Source organism: Cebus imitator, unplaced genomic scaffold (genome assembly GCF_001604975.1).
Source record: "Cebus imitator isolate Cc_AM_T3 unplaced genomic scaffold, Cebus_imitator-1.0 Scaffold94, whole genome shotgun sequence".
NCBI lineage: Eukaryota > Metazoa > Chordata > Mammalia > Primates > Cebidae > Cebus > Cebus imitator.
In genome coordinates, this window is record NW_016107409.1 from 1190397 (window position 1) to 1202840 (window position 12444).

General features: G+C 42.0%; 1 protein-coding gene and 1 long non-coding RNA gene across 2 annotated transcripts in view; one reads left to right on the plus strand and one right to left on the minus strand.

Moving 5' to 3' along the window:
• Positions 1-4201: 4201 nt before the first annotated feature.
• On the minus strand, positions 4202-5192 carry LOC119472320. Its single transcript, XR_005201455.1, has 2 exons — positions 5118-5192; positions 4202-4522 (listed from the first exon to the last, which is right to left on the minus strand). It is a non-coding gene; the product is annotated as an uncharacterized LOC119472320 (long non-coding RNA).
• Positions 5193-5234: 42 nt separating this feature from the next.
• Positions 5235-12444, plus strand: part of SPRYD7 (SPRY domain containing 7) — a 23145-nt gene continuing 15935 nt past the window's right edge. Inside the window, exons 1-2 of the mRNA XM_017535886.2 lie at positions 5235-5603; positions 11212-11328. Coding sequence (XP_017391375.1) covers positions 5498-5603; positions 11212-11328 — 223 coding nt within the window. The 5' untranslated portion in view covers positions 5235-5497. The remainder of the gene's footprint in view (positions 5604-11211; positions 11329-12444) is intronic.

Sequence of the window (12444 nt, forward strand, 5' to 3'; positions counted from 1 at the left end):
TAATCTGGAGGTGGTGACTTCTTGTTCCTTGGCCCCTACTGTAGTTCAAAGACACAGAATCACTTGAATGCTTGCGATGCTTTGGGAAGCTTTTATTTGAACTACTTGGCACAGCTAAGTGTTTTCCAGCCTTTTTCTCATAATACCAGATTATGTAGCCTTTATCTTTAGCCATGAAAACCTTATACAAAACACTCCTCATTAGTCCTTTCTACAAAGTCACAGGTTTAAATGCCTTCCTATTAATAAGGAACATAGATCCAAAGACTGATTTTACTTATCCTCATCTTCCTTTATTTCTTTTGAAAATGCAAAAACTACTTTGGTTTTGACCTTTGCTCTGACTCCCTTTTGTAGCCTCAGCATCTATTTTCCCTTATGATTGCCACAGTAGTACTTAGAATCTAAATTGGCAAGGAAAATGTATTTAGAAATACACTAGGATATTTGCATATTGAGTAAGAGAACTTGAGGTTGGCAGGGATCACAGAAATCCCCTCTGTTTATGACAGTCTGCTTTATCTTCTATGGAAGGGAAGCAGAATAACATACAGTTTGTCTAGGTTGAAAGTTTTTGGTAAATCACATTTTTTATTCTCTGAGACCTTTTTTATGTAGCACTTGCTATTGGTTTCTTTTTCTTCTTTTTCAATATTAAAAGAATTGTTGTGCTATTTTAATTTTTTTGTACCTTTTAAAATTCCTTTATTTTACCCCAGCTTCTTTTCTTCCTAATGCCAAATCTCTGTATTTTCCAAGTCTCCAACCTGGCTTATCTGTCTTAGCAATTAAAAGTACTATGTTGGCCAGGCTGGTCTCAAACCCCTGACTTCAGGTGATCCACCCACCTCAGCCTCCCAAAGTGCATCTCTACTAAAAATAGAAAAATTAGCCGGGTGTGGTGGCAGGTGTCTGTAATCCCAGCTACTCGAGAGGCTGAGACAGGAGAATCTGATCCCAGGAAGCAGAGGCTGCAGTGAGTTGAGATCGCACCATTGCACTCCAGCCCGGGCAACAAGAGTGAGATTCTGTCTCAAAAAAAAAAAAAAAAAGTACTAAATAGGCCAGGCATGGTGGCTCATGCCTACAATCCCAGGGCTTCGGAAGTCCAAGGTGTGTGGCTCCCTTGAGCCTAGGAGTTCAAGACCAGCCTAGGCAACATGGTGAAACACCGTCTCTATACAAAACACAAAAAATGTGCCGGGCGTGGTGGTGCCATTGCACTCCAGCCTGAACAACAGAGACCTTGTCTCAAGAAAGGCAAAAGAAAAAAAAGTGCTAAATATCCTTTTCTTCTGATAGAGACAGTCTGTGAAGGACAATCCTGCAAATTATTCAAAGGCACCACTAACAGAACCAACTAATGGCAGTCTGTTGCAGTTACAAGGTTTATGTTATTTTTCTTATGTATTTTTGGTTGTTCAAGGTAGGTAATATAATGTATAATTCAGGAAATCTGGATTAAATGAGTATAATTCATGCCAAGTAAACTTAAATGTCAAACTCTCAGGTAAGAGGGTAGAAGGAGACAAATACAAATTAGGAATGTACTTTTAAATGTAACACCCTAGGGAGGCAGTTTGCAGAGTGGTAAGGAACACAGACCCTAGAGCCAGAATGTCTGCTTGAATTCAGCTTTGTCCTTCATTGACTGTGCAACTTTTGAGTACATTTCTTATTTCTTATTTTTTTCCCTCAGATTCCTCATCTGTAAAGTGGAAGATGGTTTTTCCCCTCACATAGTTGTTACAAAGACTAAATTAGTTTCTTCAAAAAAAAAAAAAAAAAAACCACTTAGAACAGTGCCTGACAATAAGTACTACATAAATGTTGGTTACTATTAGTTACTCAAAATTATAATAATGAATTGGTCAAGGCTCCAGAAATATGTCAGATTTTAGAAGAATGTTTTTGGTAATGTTTCTGATTTTTAAAAGATCACAAATGTGGTTTGAATTAGTCTAAGAAAAAATGTTTTGTTTAATAACTGATTAATGAGTTTTTAAGAACTCATTTTGTATGACCCAGTACAGAATGGGATATTCACTAACAGAAGACGTCTGGCTGGCATAAAAAACGTTAAAGAAAATCCTAAGCATAACGTTAATCTCAACTCTGAAACACCAGCTTTACATTATTGTCTCAGTTCTCGAGTTCTGGCATGTCATGGAAGCAGACAGACTCCACGTTTTCGAAGTAGTAATTCTTGGTTATTGTTTTGACTTAGATAAATGACCTTGAGAAACTTTTTTTAGGCTTTGTGATTGTTATTTAAAGCGATAGCTGTGAAAGACTGTCAAAACATCTTTAACACTGTGCTTTTCAAAAAGAGAGGATAATTCCTTTGAAAGAAATAATGAATGGATATTAGAATCCCAGATATCAGAAGGAAAAGTGAGTTCACGGATGGCGTTAATCTGCCAAGACAGGGAAGTCTGTTTCAGGAGTTAATCAGCTTTGCTAACTTCATTCTGCTGAGCACACTCGAGTTATAGGATGTGGGCAAAGTGCACTGGGCAGCGCCTCAGGAAATTATTTTTCCAGCCAGGAAAGACTATGGCCCTTCTGCCTCTCTACAGTAATGTCCAATTCACAACCATTTAGTGTCTGGCTTTTCATTGAAGATGTGACTGACTTGAATGGCTTAAATGTTACATATTTAATACATGTGCTTCTTTTAATATTTCTGAACAAAGGTTTACTTTATAACAACTAATTTTATATTTTATTGTCTAGACATGAGTTACGGCAGTTTATATTCGATGTGGAGATAAATGAAACATACAAAAAGAAAACTTTTGAACTGAGAGCATGTTTAAGAGGATTATAGCATTAATTACAAGAGAACTTCAGAATTTTCGAGGCAGCATGATCTGATGTAGCAAATACTGGCTTAGGAATGTTAAAGCAAGCTAAATACGGCCTGAGAAGGACTCTGTACTTCTGTATTTGAGTCCTTGCGTACGAACTATAACCTAGCTTAACAGGCAGACGAGTTTGAAAACCTAATTTAGGGGTATGCACCTGTAACAACTGAGTCTTGGCCAATCCCAGCTGCCATACTTCAACCAGTCATACACTGCTGATTGTTCAAACTGTGTTCAAGTACAAACGCCCACCTGTAACCAATCCAGCTGTTTCTGTACTCACTGCCGATTTCTGTACATCACTTCCATCTTATGGTCTAAGAGTTTGTTCTGACCACGAGGCATCCCTGGAATCTCTGAATCTTCTGTGATTCTGGGGGCTACCCAGTCCTTTGTTGCTCAATTTAACTCCTTTAAATTTAGTTCAGCTGAAGTTTTTATTTTAACATGAATCAGACTGGTGAGCCTTGAATCCTACCTGTTTATCTCCTGCCCATCTGAAGTTGTAAAGTTACTTAGTACCCCTAGGCCTGTCTCTTCACTTATAAAATGGGACAATACGACCTTGAAATCTTGAAATAATTCAACTAGATATATATATGAACGGTAGAAAAATGCTGTCTCCAACGTTCTGTTCAAATTCTCACCCCCCTGCCCCGCCCCCAGCACTTCCCGTGGGGGAAAAAAATCAAAACACTTAATTCCCAGTATAACTGTTAAGGTTTGCAGTAAAAGAAAATTTCACATGTGAAATGATTACCAAGAAAGTACTGTATACGCAGTGGGGGAAAGGACCAACCCTCAACCAGTTTAATATCTTGGCTATTAATTCTACACTAACTTAATTTCAACGTACAAAACTTTCCCTTAGTATTATAATGAAAAAAACATTTGTACAGACAGTAAAGAGAACCAGGAACCAGAAAAATTTCCCTCATTCTATAGATATAAAACATTTGTAACTCGGGTCACTAACAGTTATGTATGGGAATGCATTATTTAAGTAGTGGGAGCTTTATGTCCAGTTTCCCAGGAAGATCTATCCCTAGGGAAGCCTTTAGGATGAAACTGATCTGGGAACAGAGGTTTGAGCCCGGTTAACTCTAGAGGTCGTCCCAGACATTTCAGGACGCCAAGTATCTTACACTTACATCCGGCCTTTTTTTTTTTTTTTGAGACAACAGTTTCTGTTGCCCAGGCTGGAGCGCCGTGGCGCGATCTAGGCTCATTGTAATCTCCGCCTCCCGGGTTCAAGTGATTTTCGTGCCACAGCCTCCTGAGTGGCTGGGATTATAGGCGTTCACCGCACCTGGCTACTTTTTTTTTTCCCCTTCTTTTGAGACGGACTCTCGCTCTGTCGCCAGGATGGAGTGCAATGGCGCGATCTCGTCTCAACGCAACCTCCACCCCGCCTTGGATTCAAGCGATTCTCCTACCTCAGCATCCCGAGTAGCTGGGATTACAAGCATGCGCCACCACGCCCGGGTAATTTTTTTGTATTTTTAGTAGAGACGGGGTTTCACCATGTTGGCCAGGATGGTCTCCAACTCCTGACCTCAGGTAATCCGCCCACCTCGGCCTCCAAATTGCTGGGATTACAGACGTGAGCCACTGCGCCCGGCCTGAAGATGTAAAATCTACCACGGAAGGATGATCTAAGTGGGAAAGGAGATGACAGGTGACGGCCTCCTAAGTGGAAGCAAGAAGGAGCTGACCATTGCAGCCGAGGGCTTCTCTCAGCACCCACCCTGCTTCCCGCAGCATCTGGGGTCCCCGTCACACCCCTCGGAGCCTTTGGTGCACCAGACAGGGGGAACTTGGAAGAAGCAGGCCAAGAATCGCCCCCTCCCGCCCCGCCTCCGCTCCAGCTGTCCCCTCGCAGGGCGGCCTCCAGCGTGCTACGGACCGCGCAGTCCCACGGACCAGGTAGTGCGCGTCTCTGCACCGAAAATGTGCACATCCACAGTGCAGTCACTAACAGGTATTACTCCTGGGTCCCTTGTGCGTCTGTTTAGGATGTGACGGAAACCAGACACCATAGGGAGACCTGGGCTCTCTGTGGTGGCAAAGCCTGTTCAGCCTGGGCGCGCGGAAGGAAACCTCGGAAGTCATTTCCATTAGCTCCCCTTCCCCCAAACTGATCCGCTTCTGTCAATCCGTCCCTAGAAACAATGGCGAGGCCGGGGACGTTTTAAAAATTCTGCATTGGAAAACCCCTGAGAATACTGAGGGACGGACAGCTCCACTCACCTGTCAGCCCTGGGGCCGTGCGCGAAACCGCGAGAAAAACCAGCTGGTGCGCAGACGCACGCCGTCCTACAGCTGCTTGCCCGCCCCGCCCCGCGCCCTGCCACGCCCCCGCACGCCACTAGCCCCACCCGTCTCCCCGGCCCCGCCCCGCCTCTCGCCCAGTCCAGTCCCTCCCCCGCCCCTTGATCCTCCGCGTTTTCCTGGCAGGCCAGTTTGGCTTTAGCCTGAATTGCGCCCTCCCGGCCTAGGGTGTCGCTGTACCGGCTTCTGAGCTCCACACAGACAAGTCCCGCGCTCAGGCAGGGGTAGGAGACAGAGCGAAGCGGCTGGGGGCGGTGTCGCCGCGGACTAGGGACGGCGGAGTCGGTAGTCCCTGCGCTATGGCCGCCTCGGTGTTTTGCTGCCTGCCGTGCTGCAGAGACGGCGGGACCGGCCACATCCCTCTGAAGGAGATGCCGGCTGTGCAGCTAGACACGCAACACATGGGTAAGGGCCCTCCTTTCCCCAGACTCAACGTCTCAGGGGGGCCGGGCGCGGCAGGCAGGGAGACCTGCAGGGTCAGAAGGTCCTCACGCTGCCCCGCCGCGCTGGTCGCGCTGCCCCGACATCATTTCGTCTTGCAGATCTCTCCAGACGCCGGCGGACTCCACCTGGGCCTGGTTCTGTGTTCAAGGCTACGCAGCCCTCTCTGTCATCGCCAGTGGGCGTGTGGACCTCCCATTTTCACGGGAATCTCCTAGGGCTTCCTCTAGAGATGTCACACGTCCCCAGGCGAGGGGGCGGAGAGTGCCCTCCTGGCGCGCCCCAATCAAAACCTACACATTTTCAGTATGCTTCTAGGTCTGGTCTGCTCCTCCTTCTGCCCTGTCGGTCTTGTCTCTTGAGCCCTGTCATTTATAGATAGAAGCCTATATTACGGAAGTAATTTTTCTCTCGCCTCCTAAAGTCAAAACAAGGCAGATTGCAGAAGTCTGAAGTCGCACCTGAGGTCAGAACTTGTCATTTCAACTAAAATCTCCCATTGCCCGACTCCTTAGTCATTGTTAGAGGTGCTGTCATTTCATCTGGCCTCTTTCCAACAGGTAGGCTGTTGCAAAATAAAATAGCACTTTGTTTCTTTGCATCTTGCTTTTTCCTTTCAATTCCAAGTTCATATAATTTATGTAACATTCTTTCTTTCCCGTCCCAGCCTTTCACCACCTTATTATTTCTGTTTAGACGTTTCCCATGTAGTTTCATGCTTCTGGATTGTGGTTCTAGAAGGAGAGATTTCCCAATATAATTATTTCAGTTAGAGTACTGTCTTTTTGTGGATTATTTTATTCTAACTATACTTATGACTTTTGATTTTTCACACATCTGATTGTTTAAAGGATAGCACATTGAAATAAAAAGGCAGTTCTTAATATTTATAATAAAGCCCTCTCTTGCCCAGATTTCTTATAATTCTGGAAATACTCTGCCCACTATATTTTTGTATAACACATACTAAATGTGATAATTATATAATTACCTTGTACATGTGTATTTACTTTTAATTCTTAGATCTCCCAAAGGTAGTACAGAACCTTAATACATAATCTTTAATTAATTTATTTATTCATTTATTCTGAGACAGAGTCTTGCTCTGTCACCCAGGCTAGAATGCAGTGGCACAATCTCCGCTCACTGCAACCTCTGCCTTCCAGGTTCAAGTGATTCTCCTACCTCAGCCTCCCAAGAAGCTGAGATTACAGGCACTTGCCACTATGCCTGGCTAATTTTTGTATTTTTAGTAGAAATGGGGTTTCACCATGTTGGTCAGGCTGGTCTTGAACTCCTGACCTCGTGATCCACCAGTCTCAGCCTCCCAAAGTGCTGGGATTACAGGGATGAGCCACAGCACCCAGCCTAAATTATTTCATATCCATCATCATTTATAGACGATGGAGTTCAAATCCTAGTTTTCCTCAGAAAAATGTTTCCATTTCACTTACTCGTTTACTGAAGTAATACTTATTAAGCAACTATCAGGTGGCAGGCATTGTTAAAAGTGCTGAGAATGTAGTGAAGGAAAACCACTACATAGTTCCTGGATCTCATCATCAACTGCAGCACTTCTTCCTAACTCTGCTGTTAGACTCTTGAATTACTGCAATCTACTCTTTAGAGCATTCCTTTTCTCTGGCATCTGTTTTCTCTAGGAAAAGCTGGTCGGATATACTCATTCCACTATGTTTTATTTCTCTAACGCTGTCCAGCAACTTTCAGCTGCTAATTGGATGAAATAGAGTAATGTCATCTCCAAATTTTCTAACTGCAGTAGAACTTTCTTCTTAACCTGTCTTTGTGTAAACTTAAATTCTTCAATCACAGAGGAGCCTGATTTGAGAACTTGAATGAAATGAGAGAAAAGAGTTGTTGAATTAGAAGAAGAGCATGTTTCAAACATGAATTGATCTTGACTTGAAAATAGAAACACATGGATTTGGTTATGTGAAAGATTTTTATATTAAATAATCTAAGGAATATGATTTTTTAACAAAATTGTCTGTATACTTCATATACAAGTGTTATCTCTCTCAGAGTTGTCACTTATTTCGGTGATAATGTATTACTTAAAAAGACTTTGGAATTCCTCTTTTGGAATTTTCTATGGCATAGTTTTTGTAAGTATCATCATTGATTCCGTATCTTTTGCTTTTAATTGTGAATTGACTTTTTAGAGACAAATGACTTCCAAGGTAGCTACTTTGAAAGGGATACCACTTATTTGGAAATTTATGTTTTATGTTTCATGTTTCTTTTTTTTTTTTTTTCTTTTTTTAAATAGAGATGGGGGTGTCACTATGTTGGCCAGGCTGGTCTCGAACTCATGACCTCAGCTGATCCACCCATCTCGGCCTCCCAAAGTGCTGGGATTACAGGCGGGAGCCACCACACCGGGCTGAAATTTATGTTTGTTAAAAGATCCCTGATGGCTATGTTTATTGGTCTTCTGGCTGTACTCAAATTTGCCTTGACTTTCTAAGCAGTACCAATCATTAATAAAATTACAGATTCAAATACAGAGCATCTTTGTACTTAATAAAGAGAAATGGGATAAGCTTAAAATGATTCCCAAATGATTCATAAACACCCTGAATTTTTTTTTTTTTTTTTTTGAGAGGGAGTCTTGCTCTGTTGCCCAGGCTGGAGTGCAATGGCCCGATCTTGGCTCACTATAACCTCCACCTCCCAGGTTCAAGCAATTCTCCTGTCTCAACCTCCCAAGTAACTGAGATTACAGGTGCATGCCACTGTACCTGGCTAATTTTTGTATTTTTAGTAGAGATGGGGTTTTACTATGTTGGCCAGACTGGACTTAAACTCCTGACCTCAAGTAACCAGCCTGCCTCGGCCTCCCAAAGTGCTGGGATTATAGGTGTGAGCCACCATGCCCAGCCAAGAGAGTGTTTTTATCCCATTGTGCTCTGCAAAAGTCCTAAGACTCTAATTGTAGTAGATTAGGTCAGGTAGCAGTTCTTGACTCAGTTCAAGTGGCCAAGAAATGTGGAGGGCACTGACTGCCTTAACCTAGGACCGATGTTTTATACCTGTAGCTAGAGATTGAGACAACTTTCTTGGAACTGTTTGGATCTCCAGAGGGAAGTCTGTCAGGGAAGGGAGAACAGATGCTACATGTCCACTAGAAAGTGTTTAGCACAGCGTATTCATTCATTTGTCAGTTATTTCATGAGCAGCTGCTCGATGCCAAACACTGCATGGTCTTTGCCATCAGGGAGGATGCTCTCCAGTTGAAACTACTGAAGGTATATGGAGTAGCCAGATGCAAGTGATTTGTAAAAGTCCTTTCCCAGAATTTGGGGGTTAACTTTTTTAATTAGAAAAAAAAAGATGCTAATGAATTTTTAGTAATCATACAATGGGATCCCAGTTTTGCCTTGTTTAAGGGAGAGCATCTCTTAAATCAGCCGGTTTAGAATTGTGTTAGAATCTGAAAATTTTGCATTTCTCTTATGTGTTTGTCCCAAATAATTTTGTTTAACTGTGAATTCAAACTTTTGTTACTGTGCCCTAGTTTTATTTAACCCTTTCTGTAAGAGTCCCATAGAGTTCTAATATTCAGATCTGCTTGGCTGGTATAGCTATTGCCAGCAAAGTGGTATTATTGGCCACAAGTATTGGGAGTTATATGCATTGGTGCATGGGCTATATCTTACATATTAGAATTATGTAATTCTGTATATTCTTACATATTAGAGTTGTGTATATTCTCTGATATACATGTTTTTCTTAATTAAATTGGTACTAGGATCATATCAGTAGACAATGTCTTTCTTTCTCACTCTTGTCTATAGATATTGTTTAAGCTAAAATAAAAATTTTCCACGAGAATAAAGTGCATATTAAAACCTTATTCACATATTCGCAATGTGATTGGAGTAGCTATCTTAATAAACATTTTAAGATCCTAAAGTTAGCAATTTTTTTATTGTCAAGTATTTTAACATAGATATGTGCTCTTTTTCATATTCCCTGTACTTTTCAGTTCATACATGACTAATGCACAAGTATAGCCGCTTGTATTTAGTCTGTATTCAGCTGGCTTTTAGTAAATTGTTTTAATTTATTTGAATAGAATTGAAAACTACCAATTTACTAAAGTCTCTTGTGTTTATGTTTTCGTTTAAATTAAGAAATTGTGAAATCATCAAATTGGCTCCTTGGCTAAAAATTAAAGGAGTTAGTCTATTCCCACCTTAAAAGTGTTTTAAACATTCAATATAATTCAGAGTTATTACAGTTTACTTGAAACTGCTTAATTAAAACTTACTAACCTCACCCAGGCTGGAGTGCTATGGTGTGATCTTGGTTCACTGCATCCTCTGCCTCCCAGGTGCAAGTGATCTTCCCACCTCAGCCTCCCAAGTAGCTGGGACTACAGGCTCATACCACCACACTGGCTAATTTTTCTATTTTTTGTAGAGGTGGGGTTTTGCAGTGTTGCCCAGTCTGGTATCAAATTCCTGCACTCAAGCAGTCTGCCCACCTCGGCCTCTCAGAGTGCTGGGATTACAGGCATGAACCACTGTACCCGGCCCACTTAACTAAAACTTATAGATACAAATGAATATTACTTATAAATGTTGTCTTAGAAAAAATAGTGAATTAAGTATTTAAGATTATATTTCAAAGTACTTATAGTGTCCCTATTTTTAGGGGGCTGGGTTGGAACCGAACAAATTAATTCTGATTGTTGGATATGAAAATACAAAAGTTGGCCAGGTGTGGTGTCTCATGCCTATAATCCCATCCCACTTTGGGAGCCTGAGGCGGGTGGATCACGAGGTCAGGAATTCAAGACCAGCCTGATCAATATGGTGAAACCCCCTCTCTACTAAAAATACAAAAATTAACTGGGCGTGATGGTGCGTGCCTATAATCTCCGCTACTCGGGAGGCTGAGGCAGGAGAATCGCTTGAACCCGGGAGGTGGAGGTTGCAGTGAACCAAGAGCGTGCCACTGTACTCCAACTTGGCAGCAGAACAAGACAATGTCTCAAAAACAAAACAAAAAACAAAAAACGGCCTGGTGCAGTGGCTCACGCCTGTAATCCCAGCACTTTGGGAGGCCAAGGCAGGCGAATCACAAGGTCAAGATCAAGACCATCCTGGCCAACACAGTGAAACCCCGTCTCTACTAAAATACAAAAATTAGCTGGGCATGGTGGCGTGTGCCTATAGTCCTAGCTACTTAGGAGGCTGAGGCAAGAGAATTGCTTGAACCCAGGAGGTGAGGGTTGCAGTGAGCTGAGATCATGCCACTGCACACCAGCCTGGTGCCTGGCGACAGAACAAGACTCTGTCTCAAATAATAATAATAATACAAAAATTAGCCAGACATGGTGGCGTGCGCCTGTAGTCCCAGCTACTTGGTAAGCTGAGGCAGGAGAATCTCTTGAACCTGGGAGGCAGAGGTTGCAGTGAGCTGAGATGAGGCCACTGCACCCCAGCTTGGGCAGCAGAGTGAGACTCCTTCTTAAAAAAAATAAATAAAATAAAAATAAAAATAAAATACAAAACTTTACATAGTGTCTGCATTTTTTGTTTAGGAACAGATGTTGTCATTGTAAAGAATGGAAGAAGAATATGTGGAACAGGAGGTTGTTTAGCCAGCGCACCTTTACATCAAAACAAAAGCTATTTTGAATTCAAAATCCAGTCCACAGGTTGGTATAATAGTACTTTATTAAAAGTCCTAATTGTTCTAAATATTAAGAGTGATTTGTAACATATAAAAAAGATTCAGAAGGTAATATGAAACCCTCAAACTCTTAGAAGATCTGGGTCTTCCACCCGTTATTGTGTGATCCCCAGTAAATTAGTTAATTTAGTTATATTAGGTTCAGTTTTCTTATCTATAAAATGGATATTACAGGAGCTGCTCTTTCTGCCTTACAGGAACTCTATGAAAGTGTTTTAAGACAAGACATGCTGGATAAATGTAAGGCACTAGCATTTTTAATGGGATCCAGATGTACCCTCTTGTTTGGTTAAGCATATAAGGTCAAACATATAAGCAGCATATAGGCTTGCTGTTTGTTTTAGGATTAAAGTCAATCTTTTGATTCTGAGTTTTTCTCTTAGTTATTAAGATACCTTGATTCAGTGTTTTGAAGCAATCATCAAATTCAGAATTCAGATAGAAGTCTATATTTCTCTTTTTATAATTTATGGAGTTTCTTGAATTGTAAAGCAATTCTATGTGATTATAATAGTTTAGTTAACTGTGATAGTATTGTATATGGGGAAACTTTTTAAATAAAAGCTTTATTGTAAAGTGGCCAGGCATGGTGGCTCACACCTGTAATCCCAGCACTTTGGGAGACCGAGGTAGGCAGACTACCTGAGGTCAGGAGTTTGAGACCAGCCTGGCCAACATGGCGAAACGCTGTCTCTACTAAAAATACAAAAATTATCCAGGCGTGGTAGTGTAGTCCCAGTTACTGGGGAGGCCAAGGCAGGAGAATTGCTTGGACACAGGAAGTGCAGGCTGCAATGAGCTGAGATTATGCCATTGCACTCCAGCCTGGGCAACAGACCAAGACTCCATAAAAAAAAAAAAAAAAAAAGCAGCCAGGCACTGTTGCTCACATCTGTAATTACAACACTTTGGGAGGCTGAGGCTGTGGATCATGAGGTCAGGACTTTGAAACCAGCCTGGCTAACATACTGAAACCCACCTCTACTAAAAATACAAAAAATTAGCTGGGCGTGGTGACTGGCACCTGTAATCCCAGCTACTTGGGAGGCTGAGGCAGGAGAATTGTTTGAACCTGGGAGGC